This window comes from Notechis scutatus, chromosome 4 (genome assembly GCF_049901735.1).
Source record: "Notechis scutatus isolate UNSWTSFEM ecotype Mainland chromosome 4, rNotScu1.2, whole genome shotgun sequence".
In the NCBI taxonomy this organism is placed as follows: Eukaryota; Metazoa; Chordata; class Lepidosauria; order Squamata; family Elapidae; genus Notechis; species Notechis scutatus.
In genome coordinates this window covers 60,907,764-60,925,553 of record NC_142012.1, presented here as the reverse complement: position 1 = coordinate 60,925,553, position 17,790 = coordinate 60,907,764, and the positions used below count along the sequence as shown (strand labels likewise).

The window sequence follows — 17,790 nt, the reverse complement described above, 5'->3', positions numbered from 1 at the left end:
TGCGAGAGGAGAGTCGCCTACGCGGGACACGCGCGTCCGTATCCTTCGCGGGCGGGAGAGCGGTCGCCGGAGCCCCTCTGGGAAAAGCGGGGCGGGGGGAGGAGCGCCTCGGCCTCTGGCCCGCTGAGAGAGCCGAGGAGAGCCGCCTTTGGCACCTCTAATTGGGGATCCCACCTTCTCTTCTCCCGCCCACCCCGTCCAGCTTCTGCCTCAAGAGGCACCAGACGGAACAAAAGTCGCGCTGTCGTTCCGCTTGCCTCACAGACTCCCGGCCACCTCTGGAAACCTCCCCGAAGCGGCGAGGCGTCAGTTGGGTCGGCTGTGGTGGAAGGAGAAGAAAGAAGATCCCGCGGGGGGCGAGGGATCTTCCCACCATGTTTTCTTTTCAAAGCTCCCCCAGGCCCCCCGGCCCCTTTCCTTTCTCCCGGGTTGCCCTTGGCCTGCTCAAGCCAGCCGCGCTTCTCCCGCGTCCCGGGGAACGGGGTGGTGGTGGCAGAGAGCGGAAAGGAAGGGTGGGGTTTTTCGGCGTTGCTACAACCGAAAGAAGCGGGCTCTTTCCGCGCAGCCGTGGCGTCCCTGACATCCCGAGCAAAAAAGCAAACGTCAGTTTGCTTTAACAATCACCGAGGGTAACATGCTCCAATCATAAGAGGAGGCTTGGCAAGGGGCAACTCCCAGGCTGAGCCCACCCTCCCTTTTAAGGACACCTCCTCGTTGGGTGGCGAGAAGCAAAAACCTCCGAAGAGCAAGAAACGATCGCCGCTTCCTTGGGAAAAGAAGCCCTTTTTTTTTCTTTTTCTTTGAAGCCTTGGACTCTCTCCCTTCGCCCTTTTCTGTCGCCATCTCTGGCAGGCATGGCTGACACCTTGAGGAGGCTGATCAACAATGAGACCTGCAGGATTTTGCAGGAGAAGCTGGAAAGTTGGTACAGAGACTATTACGTGAGTGTGTAAAACGCCTGATTTACATAAAGCCAGTTGTCTTTCCAGAAGGCATCTGGGGACGAGGAGGTGGCTGGTGTGTGTGTGCGCGCGCGCGCGCCTGTGTGTATTTTTGTGTTGAGTGTGTAGCATCCTCTCTACTATATATTTATTTATTAGCATATGGCAAATACATGGGCTTATAAGTGGTTCAAATGTTCATATCCAGTCCACGCACCCATTCAAGGACAGGGTGATTCCTAGTATAATTTGATTGCTTATGACTATCGTTAAGTGTTGTACCTGATGATTCTTGACTCTTGACGAATGTCTCTTTTCTTTTATGTACACTGAGAGCATTTGCACCAAGACAAATTCCTTGTGTGTCCAATCACACTTGGCCAATAAAGAATTCTATTCTATTCTATCTATGTTGAAAAAAACCAGACATTGGGCCAGTGTAAGCTCTTCAAATAGAACAGAATAGGATAGGATAGGATAGGATAGAATAGAATAGAATAGAATAGAATAGAATAGAATAGAATAGAATAGAATAGAATTCTTTATTGGCCAAATGTGATTGGACACACAAGGAATTGGTCTTGGTGCAAATGCTCTCAGTGTACATAAAAAGAAAAAAATACATTCGTCAAGAATCCTAAGGTAGAACACTGAATAATAGTCATAGGGTACAATAAGCAAACAAATCATACTAGGAAACAGTCTCTTGATGGGCATTTGGATAAAAGGTGATGGATATTTTGTCGAGAAGTACCACAGTTGTGGGAGTACCATCACTTGAGACTTTCAAGAAGCGATTGGTCTGCCATTTGTCAGAAATGGTGTAGGATCTCCTGCTTGGGCTGGGATGGGGGTTAGACTAGATGACCTATAAGGTCCCTTCCAACTCTGATTATCTGTTATCTGTTACACTGAGGGGTAGAGATTCTCGATATATTTTTTTAACGCGATGCAATATTATTTTCCCTTCCGGCGAAAGCAAGAGCAGGAAAATGGAAAAAAAAATACATCTGGGGTAATATAATAAAAAGCTTCCAACGCGGCGGTCCAAGAACGAGGTGTTTTTGGGAAAGGACGGGTTATTATTTTTTAAACAAACCCTCTTCTTAAGGGAAAGAAAAGCCCCGCCACGATCCTGATTCGCGAATGGAGCTTTGAGAAGCAAGTTTATGGCGGGAGATGAATCCAGACTTTTAAATGGATCCTGGAGAGCCATTTCCCGGGAAAACCCGTAACCAAGGACGCTGGATTTCAGCGCCAAGAGGGAGGGAGGGAGGGAGGCAACGTGGTTGGTTGCCACGGTTACAGAATGTAATGGTATACTGTACCGACAACATCTCAGAACAGCGATTATTTGTAATTATTGATTACTCAGGTTTCTTTTCTTCCTCCCACGCCCCAGTTTGGCACGGATCGCCCTCGGTCGCCCTTGGCTGATCTGGAAAGGCGACTTGGGTGAGGAAAACAGGTTGAAATTTCAGGCTTGGCTAGAAAATTGAAAAAAAATAAAATCTCCCAGTGATCCCAATGGAAAAAAAAAATCACTTCGGTACCCTTAGTAACTTTGTTTACCTGGAGTCACCAGGTGGTAAATATTGAGCTCACTTTGATCAGATTTACATCCTTAGTTCATAGTTCCACAGGTGTGTCGTTCCCCCTCACTTAAGCGTTTGCATTTCACTTGGTTAGAAATGTATCCTGTAAAATCTTTTTAGATGTTAGATTTTTCATTCTGCTGATCCTCCAAGATGCTCAGACCAAAGTAACTTGGAAACCAGCTTTCTTTTCTTTTTTTCAGCCAGCTCTCCTTTTGTTCCTGCAACAGTCTTCTGAGGCAGACTGAGATACAGCAGCAATAATATTCATGGTTAAGAATGGAATCTATCATATTTTTAAATTTTTATTAATATCCCACCAACCCACCTCACAGGGTTGTTGTGGGAAAAATAAGAAAAGGACGGAGGATTCGATTAGATATATTTGCCACTTTGAATTTTCTTATGTTTCCCACAACAACAAGTGAGGTGAGGTGAGTTGGGCTGAGCAAGAGTGACTGGCCCAAAGTTACCCAGGCGGCTTCCGTGTCTGAGAGGACTAGAACCCACTGTCTCCTGATTTCTAGCCTAGTACCTTAGAGAAGCACAGAGCTGAAGACAGAAGCCTGAAGATGATGAATGAGACTTCATCGAAACGTTGCCTAGATACTTCCAATCTTACGCGGGAGAAAACCCGAGTTCGGGTATTTTCCCACGTCATTGTAGTTGTTCTTTTAAAATTGTAGCAACGTTTCAGCAGAATCTCAGAGATTCAGAGATTCTGCTGAAATGTTGCTACAACTTTAAAAGAACAACTACAATGACGTGGGAAAATACCCGAACAAAGCCGAATGCCATACATGTAAGTACCTGCGAAAACTTAAGAAAACAAAATATATCTATATATCTATATCTATATCTATATCTATATCTATATCTATATCTATATCTATATCTATATCTATATCTATATCTATATCTATCTATCTATCTATCTATATGTGTGTGTGTGTGTGTCTGTGTCTGTGTCTGTGTGTGTGTGTGTCTGTGTGTGTGTGTTTTCTTAAGTTTTCGTAGGTACTTACATGTATGGTATTCAGCTTTGTTCGGTATTTTCCACGTCATTATAGTTGTGCTTTTAAAGTTGTAGCACATGTTTGGCAGAATCTCATCTGCCATCATCAGGCTTCTGTATTGTGTTTGTCTGTGAGTCAGACTGTCACAGCCGACTCACAGACGAACACAATACAGAAGCCTGATGATGGCAGATGAGATTCTGCCAAACGTTGCTACAACTTTAAAAGCACAACTATAATGACGTGGGAAAATACCTAAACAAAGCTGAATACCATACATACATACATACATACATACATACATACATACATACATATTTCGTAGATTTTCACGGGTACAGGTATGTAGGTCTAAGTGTGTTAGGGTCTTTTCCTGTGTAAGATTAAGAGTATCTTGGCGACGTTTCGGCGAGGTCCCACTCGCCATCCTCAGGCTGGTGCTTTTGGGTTTGTACCTGTGCAAGCAGTGGCACGAAGCCGAAAGCTTGCACTGCTTGCACTGCTTGCACTGGCACGAAGCCGAAAGCTTGCACTGCTTGCACTGGCACGAAGCCGAAAGCTCCAGCTCAAACACACCCCAACCAGGCATCCAGATGAAACCTACCTTCCTAACAAATGATAGCTGTCCATTTACTCGGAGCCAAGCTGCACTAAAAGCCTCCAATACAGGAACACAAAGTTGCCAGCCAATCAACACACACACACACACACAAAGCCACAAAACAGACGGAAGATATTAGAAACACCAATCAAGCAGAACACAGCAAACTCCAAGACCAATAAACACAGACCAAGACTCCCAACCAATCAGGATGAAGAAAAAACCATTCTGGCACAGCAGTAGGCTAGCCCCAAATTTAAAACTGAAACAACTGTAAAAGTCTGACTCACAGACGAACACAATACAGAAGCCTGATGATGGCAGATGAGATTCTGCCAAAATGTTGCTACAACTTTAAAAGCACAACTATAATGACGTGGGAAAATACCCGAACAAAGCTGAATACCATACATATATATGTATGTATGTATATGTATATGTATATGTGTATGTATATATATTTGTCTTCGATAAATTGATAAATATCAGGGCCATTTCAGACTTCTGGATTTATACTGTGCATCTTTAGGGCAAGAATAGTTTTGGGATGTATTTGTTTATTTTTTTTAAATGAGTTCTCCATACGCTTTGTTTAAATGCACTAAGTTGAGCTGGAGGTAATAGGAAATTAAGGATTCATTCACCCCCAACCCAATTGGCCGGTTGAATTGAAAACCATTACACTGGGAAGGAATAGAAATAGAATAGAAATAGAAATTAGAATAAAATAGAATAGAATAGAATAGAATAGAATAGAATAGAATAGAATTCTTTATTGGCCAATTGTGATTGGATACACAAGGAATTTGTCTTCAGTGCGTAAGCTCTCATTGTACATAAAAACTATAAGTGATAAATCATGAGTATAGTCATAAAAATACATTCATCATAAATCATAAAATACAACACTTAGTGATAGACATAGGATACTAAATAAGCAATCAACATAAATTGTACTAGGAAACTAAATAAAACAATATAAATTGTAAAGATACAAGCAACAAAGTTATAGTTGTAAGTAGAAAAGGAGATAAGTAATAAGAAAGAATAGAGAAGAATAATATTAATAGTCTTACTAAATAGCTTGACAGTGTTGTGGGAATTAGAAGTTTAGAGGAGTGATGGCATGGGGGAAAAACTATCCTTGTGTCTAGTTGATGCCCCAGAGTTCAGAGTTTGATTCCCACCTGTTTTCCTATCCTATTTGATTGCTTAAATATTATAGATAAATGGGAAGAAAAGCACAAACTTTGCATCAATATTTATTTGCAGTAAAGACTTTGAAATCCACAAAATCAGTCATTGTATGAATGAGTCTCATAGAGTCTCATAGAGCACCCATTTTGTGAGCATGTCTAACACAGTTCCAAATGTGCTCTCCCTTTTTATGTATTATATAGCACCACATGGTGTAACTGAAAAATATCATACTGTAAATGGAAAATAGTTTTATTTGCTAATGAGATTATTTAGTGTGAATACAGACTGATTTTTCTCTCTCTACTGTACTCTGCTATGGCAGTGTGGCTCACAGCTCAGTTATGATAAACACTGCATACAGTTCCGTGTACAAGGTGGTCTTTCAGTAAACAAGGAAAACTTTCTGATGACTTGTATGGCTAAAAGTAAAGAAAAAATTAGCTCATCTTTCCCCACATTTATTATAATATACCCCTCCTGCTCAGCAGGAGCGATGTACAGTACAATGTAAAATTGTACTTCTGACTCAGATTTGTTCTATTGCTAAGCATGACTGGTGAAGGAATAATATGGATAAAACTGGATTAATCAAGAACATTTACCTGATTTTCAGATTAACTCATGTAATAAAAACTTGACTCTATGCTGTGAAATCATGGAACTGAACTCCACGATTCAGGGACAGCTGTTTTCGATTCTCAATAAAGCTTGTCAAGAAGGTGAGATTACCTGTCCTAAAGGATTCCCTGAATATCCGGAAATATTGAATTTGTCAGACCTGAACACCCTAGTTTTACAAAAAAAAAACCCCACCTTGCAACTCCCTATTTCCCTACCTTAGACTTGAATTTTCGAACAGTCTTAGAGTATGAATCTTACTGTAGATCGCCCACACATAGTAATGATGACTTTATAAAAATAGGCAATATTTAAAATGTGAAAAAGATAAGATTTGACATAATCTTTTTTTACTGAATCTGTTGCTGTCATTACAGTCAGTCTTTAACCTATGACCACAATTGAGCCTATATATATGTATATGTATATGTATATGTGTGTGTATGTGTATATATATATATATATATATATATATATATATATATATATATATATATATGATATATATATATATATATAATATACATTTGTTACATGAATTTTGCCCCATTTCACAATCTTTTTTGCCACAGTTGTTAAATGAATCCCTGCAGTTGTTAAATTAGTAATACGGTTGTTTAAGTGAATCTGGCTACCCCATTGACTTTGCTTGTCAGAAGGTCGTAAAATGGGGATCCCATGATCCTGTTTAGGACACTGAGCTGTCATAAATGTGAGTCAGTTGTCAAGCAGGTGAATTTTCATCATGTGACTTTGGGGATGCTGCAACGATCATAGGTGTCAAAAACACTCAAGTTCCTTTTTTCAGTGCTGTTATAACTTTGAACTGTCATTAAACAAGGACTACCTGTAATGGGAAGAATGCATCTGATGCATTTGTAGTGTCTACAAAGGCACTGATATTGTTGAGAGATTGTTGAGTGTTAGTTGTAAAGTCATCAGGCTCTTCCAGATTTAGTTTCTTCCGATTGACCCCATAGTCATTTACTGGGCCTCCATTTTGACTCCCAACTCTTTGGATAAACCCGTCAACCCTTGAGGTCGATATTAAGCTTACTGTAGTCTATTGTACAAGTATGGCACGTGTTTCTGAAATGGATTCATACCCAACCATTTAAAGAATTTTGTCATATATATTTTTAATTTATCAACTCAGGTGGCAATTATGAAGGTATGGAAATAATAAAATCCCGTCTTCTCCCATGGTTGGGTACTTGCTTTTCGAGCCCACCTTTTGAAAGCAGCCTGGACACATGTTCTTCCGTATTACAGGTAATTATTATTATTATTTTTTAAAAATTCCTAATATAAAAATTAAACCAAATGTTTGCATGGTTTGGATTCAGAAATTGTATCTTTTATCACCAGTCTTTTAAAATTTGCTTGGGTGTTCAGACTTCACATATAGAATTTGAAACTGATTGCAAAAAACACACGTTTATCTCTGGAGAAATCCTTGCTGAAAATACAATTTTAGAATGGATCTTCAGTCTATCAAAGATTCTGTATTGCAAAATCATTTTGCTTGGTCAGTGAACACTTTACACAAAGTTCTAGAAGTATGTGTTATTCTAATCTATACATGGCTGTTTTATGGAAGAGTTCCCTATTTGGTGGTTTCATATTTATATATTTCTGTTGAATATCTTAATTGGAAAAGCAATGTTATAGTTGGGAAAATTAATTTGACAAGGCTAAGCAAAGTGTAAGAAGAATAATTTCAAATGACAGAGGATCTTACTTAGATCAGGGCTGGGGATCAAAGGCCCTTTTATGACTTGTGGACCAACTCCCAGAGCCAGCCAATTCTAGGAATTGAAGTCCATAAGTCATAAAAGGACCATGGTTCCTTACTCATAACTTAGATGAATGTAGCAGGGCGGAGTAATCTAAAAAATTTAAATCATAGCAACTGGAGCAAAGTTTAACTGAGAGATTTTGTTAGTCATCCATATAAATTTACTCAAATGGGTCAGTTTTAATAAACTGCTCCAGTGGCCATGATTTAATCTTTATAAATATTTTTAGTCTGGATGGTTGAGTCTTCATTTACACCTGGCTGAGTATGTAGTGTGAAACCTCTTCCAGAAGAGAGGTAGAACATCCTAGTCTCCGAGTTCTCGTCAGTGGCCATATTGGCTGTGGAATTCTGGGATTTGAAGTCCACCTTCCTGGAAGTTGCCAGACCTAGGAAACCCTGGTGGAAAGGCTTGGAAGTTACGTGTGACATTAGCATTATTCCAAGGGTTCTCCTCCACTCCAAGTGTGTAAGACAGAAGCAGCCCCCATAACTTGGTTGCTTTTCTGGCACATTTCCCTTTCCTAACAGGTGTGCAAGGGGCGTGCATAAGTGCACAATTGTGCCTACCATCCCTGTCCTATTGTCCCAAATTATTCTATATCCTGTATTTATACTTTATATATACTTATATTCATTACCTTGTAAGCTATTGATAAATAAATAAAATAAAACATTAAAAAAGGGTTTGCCCCAAGCTGTGAGTGGGTGAAGATGATGCCATGCATGCTATTATGTTGTTATGTCAGGGGTTGCCATGCCTGGATGAAAAACTAATGGTGGTGGTTGTGTTGCACCCTCCCAACATACGTATTTTTGCTTGGCCTTCCTTAAAATTAAAAAATAAAATAAAATTAATAAAATTAATTCAAGATTTCTGTATAACTTCTCACAATGTTTCTGGGATATGTTCAAATGCCCTTTCATTTATAATTTTTAGACTATGTATATCTGCTTGTAGGAATCCCTTGAGAAAGACAGACTGCTGAGGGAATTAAGCAGCGTTCGGAACTTTGAAGTTGAACAGCTGGAAAAAGAGCTGAATGCCACACGGTTACAGCTGAGTTTGGTGCAACAAGAGTAGGGGAAAAAAAACCTCTCTTTTTTTTTGTCCTTCTATAAGTTGAAAATATTGAATCCTGTTGTATACAAATAACTTTGCAGCATTTACAAGCAGAGGCCTTCCAGGTATGATGGAACACAGCAGCCAGGATTTTTAATCCAGTGTGTGTGGCTAGTACCTGGGAATTCTGGTGCTTTTAATTATTTTTTTAATCCTGCCTGTGTTGTTATTGAAATAACTCAAGAGGGCAAACATGCAGGTGGTCTTTGACTTACAACCATCCATTTAGCCACCAAAGATACAAACGGCTCTGAAAAAAAGTTAGTTTCAACCGGTCTTCAAACTTAGGACCATTGCAGCACCTCCAAAGTCACCTGATCAAAATTTGGGTGCTTGGCAGCTGGCATATATTTATGATGGTTGTAGCATTACAGAGTTATGGGATTGCCATTTGTGACCTTAGATGTTTTGCAAAGTCAATGGGGAAAGCCGGGTTTGTTTAATGTCTGGTTGGATCACTTAACAACCACAACTATTCTTTGAACAACCATGGCATAAAATCCAGCATGATTCTCTTAACAACCTTACTTTGTAACAAATTCTGCTCCAGTTATGGTTGTATGTCAAGGATTACCTGTATTTAATACTCCTCCTTCCTTCTCCTTTCCCCACAACAATAACCCTGTGAGATGAGATGGATTCAAAGAGAATGACTGGCCCAAAGTCACTCAACTGGATTTCAGACCTAAGGCAGAACCTGAATTCACAGTTACCTGATTTCTAGTTCAGCACCTTAACCACTACATAAAACTACTACTATTACTACTATTTTTTCTTCTTCTTCTTCTTCTTCTTCTTCTTCTTCTTCTTCTTCTTCTTCTTCTTCTTCTTCTTCTTCTTCTTCTTCTTCTTCTTCTTCTTCTTCTTCTTCTTCTTCTTCTTCTTCTTCTTCTTCTTCTTCTTCTTCTTCTTCTTCTTCTTCTTCTTCTTCTCCTCCTCTCCTCTCCTCCTCCTCCTCCTCCTCCTCCTCCTCCTCCTCCTCCTCCTCCTCCTCCTCCTCTTCTCCTCCTCTTCTTCATCATCATCTTCTCCTCCTTCCTCCTCCTCCTCCTCCTCCTTTTTGCTCATCTCTGTCAATCTGGAGAACATCAAATGAAAAAAGGCTGCTTGACATAAACTGGCAAGTGTAAATTGTATTGTATTGTACAATGCAAGATATTTACCATACAATTGGCATAACTGTATTCATTGACCGTGGAAGTTAAGGTTTTTAGTGGGGGTGTGATGTGTCTTTTAGTCATTCCCTACAAATCCCTACAATTCTCTTGGCAACATCTTTGGAAGTGGTTTGCCATTGCCTTCCTTCTAGGGCTGAGAGAGACTGACTGGCCCAAAGTCATCCATCTGGTTTCATGTGTAAGCTAGAGTTACAACTCAAGATTGTCCAGTTTCTAGCACAGTGCTTTAAACTACTACACCAAACTGGCTCTCAGCAAGTTTATACAACAAGGTTATATACCTAGAGATATAGAAAAAAATAAGCATCTATAAAGTGGTTATGAACATCACTTCATAGTGCAAGACAATATTTTTTTAAAATATAGCTGTTTCCTCATTTCCCCCCAAATAGAAAAAAAAATCTCCTATGTTTTGCTTCCTTGAAAACCTCATAAATTATGAGCTGGACATCAACTATAATTATATAATTATTAACAGATTTGTGTTTCTTTATGAAGAGCATATTCAGAAACAGCTTGAATTATAAAAATATTATGAGCAAAATTGACCTAACCATAAATAAATTCATAAGGGCTAAAATTCTTCTAGAGATAAAACCATAAATATTTACAAGCACCTATTTTTTAAAAAAAATAAATAACAAGAAATGCTCTTTAAAGAAAGGTGTAGTTTGTAACCTTTATTGAGCTATTTATTTCTTTTCCAAGATATTTTAACACAAAATGCAGCAGACATTTAATGGCTAAATGAATAAAATCTACCTGGTTTTGCCCTGTATATAATTGAGAATTAGTTTTGTGTGATTAATGGAATGTCAGCCTATAACATGAAAGATTCATAAATCTTAAAACAGTATTGTTTTATACTAGGAAAATCAAATAGAAATATTTCCCTTTGCAACTGTAAAAATACTCACATGCTGTACTCCAAAATAAAGTACATTGAGTAATAACATATTTCAGAAACCTTACAAAATTGAATTCAAGTTTTCATGTTTTAGTAGGAGCTGATTTGGGACATGTTGGGAAAAATAATTAATATAGTCTGAGGAAAAATAGTCTGAGGAAAATCCTGTTAAATATATGAACATTTGGAACTATTTGGATCATTATAACTGATCTATATACAGACCTTGAAGCCACATGGAAAGATAAAAAAAAATAGATTTTCTTATATTCTAAAATGTCCACCATTTCTGGTTTTCTCCATCATTGAATTATGTTAATATATTGATATATACTATAGGATGTTTGTGGGACTACAATATGTTGGTTAGTCTGCTTGGATATGTTTCTTCTTGCCAGTCAGGAATGTTCTGGAATAAAAGGCACTGATTTCCCACAGTTTGGATTAAATACCATAGTTATTATTTATTTATATCCCTTTTTATTATTTTTACAAATAATGAACTGAAAACACACAATATTATTCTTCCTATTTTTCCTACAACAACCCTGTGAAATAAGTTGGGCTGAGAGAGAATGACTGGCCCAATGTCACACAACCAGCTTTCATGGCTAAGGCAGGACGCGAACTCATGGTCTCCCATTTTCTATCCTAGTGCCTTATCCACTAGACAAAGTTGGCTTTACAGTTTTAAAATATTTGGATAAAATAAATGACAACTAATTAGATTTTCTTATTGTCTTGCACTATGAAGTGATGTTCATAACAAATATCAAAAAAAGTTGGATGGAAAACATAACAAAGACATACAGTCAAAACTGACATAAACTGGTACTTCTTTCAATATCCTTAATAGGACGAGCAATTCTGATACTCGTTTCAGATACAAACTTCCAGTAAACTGCACAGCTGGATGGAAAATAGCTCAGCAAAGTGGTTTAGGCACTTTAGAAATTTGAAGCTTGTGTTTACATGTACTTAATAGGATGAACAAATGACCAATAAACTGCACAGCAGGACACACAACTCCTAGCAGAGACAATCATGCAGCATCTAAAAACTACAGAACTCCCACATATACAACCCAAAGTTTGGATCTGGATACAATCAACTTCTTCAAAGGAATAAAATTTACAAGGGAAAAAGAAAACAACAACAATATACTACCTTTCCTGGATATCTTCATCATTTTAAAATCAAGTCTTATTGATAAACAAGCCAGGGTAACTAAGTGTCCCACTACCAAAGTAACAGCCCAACCTCCCACAAAAGGAGTTGTGTACAAACGCACTACATCAGAAAAAGAAATCAGACCATCTATACAACATCCCCCAAAAAAAGGATACCCACACAGTTTTATTGGAACCTGACCCCCTACAGCACAGATGACACAAGCTATAAAAAGAATAACACTGCCATACATCCCCAAAATCCAAGAATCTACAGCAGATAATTATATTGCATTATCGTGGCACACTAACTAAAGCCTGCCAAAACATCTTAAGTAAACCCAAAGGCCCAGTAGGCTGAAGAAGACAAATCAGGAATACTCTACAAGATAAAGTGTAAGGACTATAACAGCCATCATGTAGGACAGAGAGCAGCAGAATACCTCCATGAACACCGGCTAGCAGTTAGAAGATAATGTACAATGAATACCCCTTAATCTTACAACGGAAGGACAGACTCAACCATACATAGTTTTAGGTGGGAAACTGAGCATTCTAGACAGCCATCAGTAAACACATGAAGGCAAACCATTCAAAAGAGACAACGAAAAAGCTAAGAAGGAAAAAAAAGACTGGTGGGATTCCAAATTTTCCCCCACCGGTTCTATGAGCACGCTTCAGCTGCTGCGCGAATCAGTTCAAGCGCCAAACACACGTGCGCAGCAATGAAAAACCGCCTTCTGTCAGTGCTGGTGAGGTGAGCTGTTTTTTAGCTCAGCTGAGGTGCGGCATTTTGCTCTGCTGTGCAAATCAGCTGAGCTAAACAAGGGCATATAGGACAGGATAGGGCGGGGTAGATGGGCAGGGCCAGCCAGAGGTGGTATTTGCCGGTTCTCCGAACTAGTCAAAATTTTTGTTACCAGTACGGCGGAACTGGTCTGAACTGGCTGAATACCACCTCTGAATACCTCCTCTTCAGCAACCAAGCAAGGATGGACATCAGACAAGCAGTCAAGCAGGAAACAAGTACCAAGAATTCAAGTGTTCAACACTGAGCTCCTTATATTCTCTTCTATTGGAAGAGCAATTATTTTATCTCATTAATTCTCAAGTTGTGAGTAATTGGAAATTGTAATTCTCTTGAGGTTGCTGAATCATACTTAATGGTAAAGAATGTTGAGAATTGTAATTATGATTATATCAGGAGGGCCACAGCCTCACTATGCTTGTGTCAGCAAGCCCGAGAATCACAATTTTAGAAGGCAACATATCTTAAATGTACACTGTGTTTCTGCAAACTACACAATTTTATTGCGTCTGTCAGAATTCCATGCATCTCATCCATTTTCTCTTGTTGTTGAGCTGATTAAACGTAAGAAGACTGTTTCCAGTTAAGAAATTAGTTCCTTAAAATAGCTTTTATCTCCGTTTTAAAAAAATCACACTTAGCAAGAATGATATTTTCCTGGTGTCAGAAACATATGAATTTTCTTATGACTATTGGAATCAAGGGAGGGTTGAAGGAGGAACAGATATTTTACTAAAGACGATGGAGGAAAATCTTAAGTTTGTCTTACTTCTCAGTGCCCTTCAATGTATGTATGGCAGGATAGTGGGACAGATTGATGAATAAATTTGAAATATTCATATGTCGTAGACATCTGTCTAGAGTGTTAAAGTGTGAGTGTGCTTGTGTGTGTGTGTGAAAAGTACAGATGGTCATCATGGCAGATAAATTGCATTTAAAATGAGAAGGTTCCCTCTGTTTACTTGAACATACAGTAATGGAGATATATAGTTTTGGGTTTTTTTTTTTTGCTGTACAGTCTTCCCTTGTTTAAAACTTAAGGTTGTCTTCCTTTTGGATAAATACAATGAATTGTGTTTGACTTTAGATTTATTGACACATATATAATAAGTTTTTTATTATGACAGGTACAAATGCAGTCAGTCAAAGAAACGTTAATAGTGCAATTAGTTTGATATACTCTCTTTTCTTGATATGCATTTAAAGAAATTAAGGAAATCCAGTTATCATGAAAGAGACCTTTTATTTATGCAATGGTCCTTTCCTACCTCTTGTCTTTTCTGCAGCCATCTCATTCCCAGCCTCTGCTCTGGAGATGCACTCTCCAAAACCTATTTTGAAGACACCTGAGAACAGGAAGCTGCAGGAGAAACGAACTCCTCCCTCTTGCTTATGGCATCTTTCCCTTGGCAAGAGGGCTTCATCTCTCCCAACTATATTATTCCTAACTTTTTAAAGTGCATTTTCATAATTGCAGAAAAAAAAACAAACTCCAATGACCTCTCTCAATGCAGAGTTTGTTTTTAATATAGCCTCTGTATGAGAGGACATAAATGACATAACTCTAATTGGCCTACTAAATTGACATGTGGAAAGGATTCAAAAATGATATTGAAGGAAGCTCTTTGTTGTCGTATCAAAGCAACGGAATGAATTGGCAATGTTGTCAGATGTAGATTGTCAAACTAGAAATCAGGATTGACATTTTAGGCAGAATCCATACTTGAGCGGAATAATCCTAGAATTTCCACTTAAAAGCTTCTGACAGCAAACAATGGACAACATTGACATGATATTTGAAAGAGCTACTTTCAAGACAGTAAACAAACAACACTAGCCTAGATTGACTAATGGATGGACAGATACCTAAGTTGCCTTTTGAGTCTGGTGGGGATCCAATTACAGCCTTCAAAATATATGCAAATATCATTTGTTGCAAATTTTAGCTTCTGCAAAGAAAATATATGAAGGACGTTCTGTAAATTATTGAGCGTCTGTTACACATTTGTGATTTTTCAAATTGTGGTTTAAGTTACACTTGCCCCATATATATATATTGCTTGCATGTATTTAACAATCACTTAAGGTAAATGTGATTGTTATGATGTTTCCCCTGAAAGTAGAAGATCTGGGTTTGGCTGATGGTTACTTCTGTGTACTAGTTGTCTTGAAAGTACTTTGCCTGTTAATATTATTAAGTCAGCCTTTTCAAAGCTCCCCAAGGGGATTATTGGAATTGCAGTTTTCAAGACACTGCTCCCTATTTCATTGGGGGAAAAATTCATATTTTTTCAAACTAGAAAAATAGTATCTTTACATTTAAAGGTATATCTTTGGGTATTAAATTCTCTTGCAGTCTGACAGAAGCCAAGTTGTCTCTCGAAGACACAAAGTCCAAATCAGCTACTACTCTTTTGGCAGCAGAAGATGAAATTGTTCAGCTAAAAACAGAGTAAGGAGAAAAAAACCCGCCTTATCGTGCAGGACTATTTATAACTATTATCTATTTGTCAAAATTATAGATTTTTCTAAAGGTTTTACATTTTTCATTTTATAATGGTCATAATTTATTGATCTGAGTTGCTTTTGGACAGATATAGATGACTTTTTATACAAGTACCTGTTTTTGAATATTTAGTATGTAAAAAGAATGTGTGTGTGTGTGTGTGTGTGTGTGTTATGTTTTCACAGGTATTTATATGTGTGGTATTTAGGTTTGTTTGGGCATTTTCCCACGTCTTAATAGTTGTGCTTTTAAAGTTATAGCAACGTTTAGGCAGCCATCATCTGCCAGTTTCTCATCTGCCATCATCAGGCTTGTGTATTGGGTTCTTCTTAGGCGTGTGTGTCAGGCATTGGCAGCCGTTACTATTTGAATTTGGTGCTGGCCTTGTTCTATATTTGAATGGTTTTTTCTTCATCCTGATTGGTTGGGAGTCTAGGTCTGTGCAACTCCAAGACCAATAAACACAGACCTAAAAAGGTGAGACTGTATCTTCTAATATTAGGCTGGCCTTACTTATAAGACCCTGCATTCCAAAGATGGTGTTATTTTTTTATATTAAAAAATCTTGTATACTGCTTGAATGGGATTGGAAAGGTTATTGTCTCAGAAAGCTCTGAATGTTTTTCTATCATGTGTAATCCAATATTTATGACTTCCATATTTTTAGAGGTTAGGGTTAGAGTTTATTGGAATTGTCCAGGGGCTGATTGCATGCTGAAAGTTTTCACATCATTCAGTTCATGATATTCCATGCTGTGATTTTAGCAGCCATTGTACTGAATCTTTCTGAACAATTTTGCCCCTGTGCTTCCGTGAAGTGTGCAGTATTATATTTACTCAGTATTATATTATTATTTTTTTAACTTTTATTGTCAGCGGTTACTTTGAACTCAAGTGGGTAGAGAAAAATCAGCGAAAGACATGTGGGGAAAGTCAAACTTGTTTGCAGGATAGTGCAATTAAATAACGGTATGACATTAGTTAAATGCTCATGTTGATTTTTAACCATGTAAATAAACTTATTCAGAATCTTGGGCTTATTCCCGTGTGCTCATTCAGGTTTATTCGCTAGTTAGGCTTATTTAATATTGCAACCTAAATGTGCTTTTTGTGTGTTGATTCTGCAGAATGATAGTCAGTGAGCACAAGCATAGCTTAATAAAAACTAATTGTAAAATAGTAAACTCAAAGGCCACCATTGTGATGCACTTGAAAGGAATTCTAAAACGCACAGTGGGTTTTTAGCCACTCGCTGGATACAATCTATACATATATTCCCATCTTATGTCATGTAAAGCAGGATCTATGACAATTTGCCAGGGTTAACTTGCCACGACCAACATGCCATGGCCAATTCACTGCAGGACAACTCGCCATAGGACAAGAGTTAACACTAATATCAAAGAAATAGTGGGGGGAAACGATGCAAAAAGAAGGATGGAACGAAATGTGAATTACAAACATGTTTTTAAATTTTATTTTAAATAATTAAATAGAATTGTTAAATTGTCCTGCACCAAGAATTGTTGAATTGTCCTGCAGCAAGTTGTTCCATGGCAAGATGGTCTTGGGGAGTTGGCCATGGCAAGTTGGCTGCAGCGAGTTGGCCGTAGCAACTTGTCCTATTTCATTTCATTTGAAATCAGTGGGGAAACTACTTATACGGAGCTTCATACGATCGATAAGAGAGGGATAGAGCCCCCCTGTGTAAAGGGAGTGGGAACCTTTGTTAGATTGGAAGGTAAGGGGAATGGGCTGGAAAACCAAGGAAGAGAACAGGAAACACACCAGTGGTGGGATTCAATTTTTTTTTACTCCTGGTTCTGTGGGTGTGGCTTGGTGAGCGTGGCATGCCATGGCTTGACTTGGTGGGTGTGGCTTGGTGGGCATGGCAGGGGAAGGATACTGTCAAATCTCCATTCCCTCCCCACTCCTGGGGGAAAGTTACTGCAAATTCCCTCTTCCCTCCCCACCCCACTAACCTGCTTTCCAGCTCCGTTCTCCTGTGCAGGTCAACCAAAGAAGACCCAGCCGTTCAGCTGGGCCTCGGGAAGCAGAGAATAGATGGGGGCGGAGCCAGTCAGAGGTGGGATTTGTCGGTTCTCCAAACTACTCAGAATTTCCGCTACCGGTTCTCCAGAACTGCTCAGAACCTGCTGAATACCACCTCTGAAACACACATTTGTGCAAATGAGTAGGATTGGGCAAAGAGGGGTAGGAAGGCTTTAGTATTGGCAGGGGCAGTAACTTTTGAGTTGATAAGACTAGCTGCTTTCTCCTAACCACATTTGGGATTGAGGTAGATTGGAACCCTGGGTGGGTTTTTTTTT

The 17,790-nt window shown here is 38.7% G+C and overlaps 1 protein-coding gene across 3 annotated transcripts in view; it reads left to right on the top strand.

Moving 5' to 3' along the window:
- Window positions 1–627: 627 nt before the first annotated feature.
- Window positions 628–17,790, top strand: part of SPATA18 (spermatogenesis associated 18) — a 39,956-nt gene continuing 22,793 nt past the window's right edge. The window contains exons 1-5 of one of the 3 annotated variants that reach the window (XM_087963562.1): window positions 629–941; window positions 5,967–6,072; window positions 7,128–7,243; window positions 8,731–8,849; window positions 15,311–15,406. In XM_087963562.1, coding sequence (XP_087819688.1) covers window positions 855–941; window positions 5,967–6,072; window positions 7,128–7,243; window positions 8,731–8,849; window positions 15,311–15,406 — 524 coding nt within the window. In that variant the 5' untranslated portion in view covers window positions 629–854. Of the gene's footprint in view, window positions 942–5,966; window positions 6,073–7,127; window positions 7,244–8,730; window positions 8,850–15,310; window positions 15,407–17,790 lie in introns of all 3 variants that reach the window. The other 2 variants (XM_087963563.1, XM_087963564.1) reach the window with 2 other exon arrangements.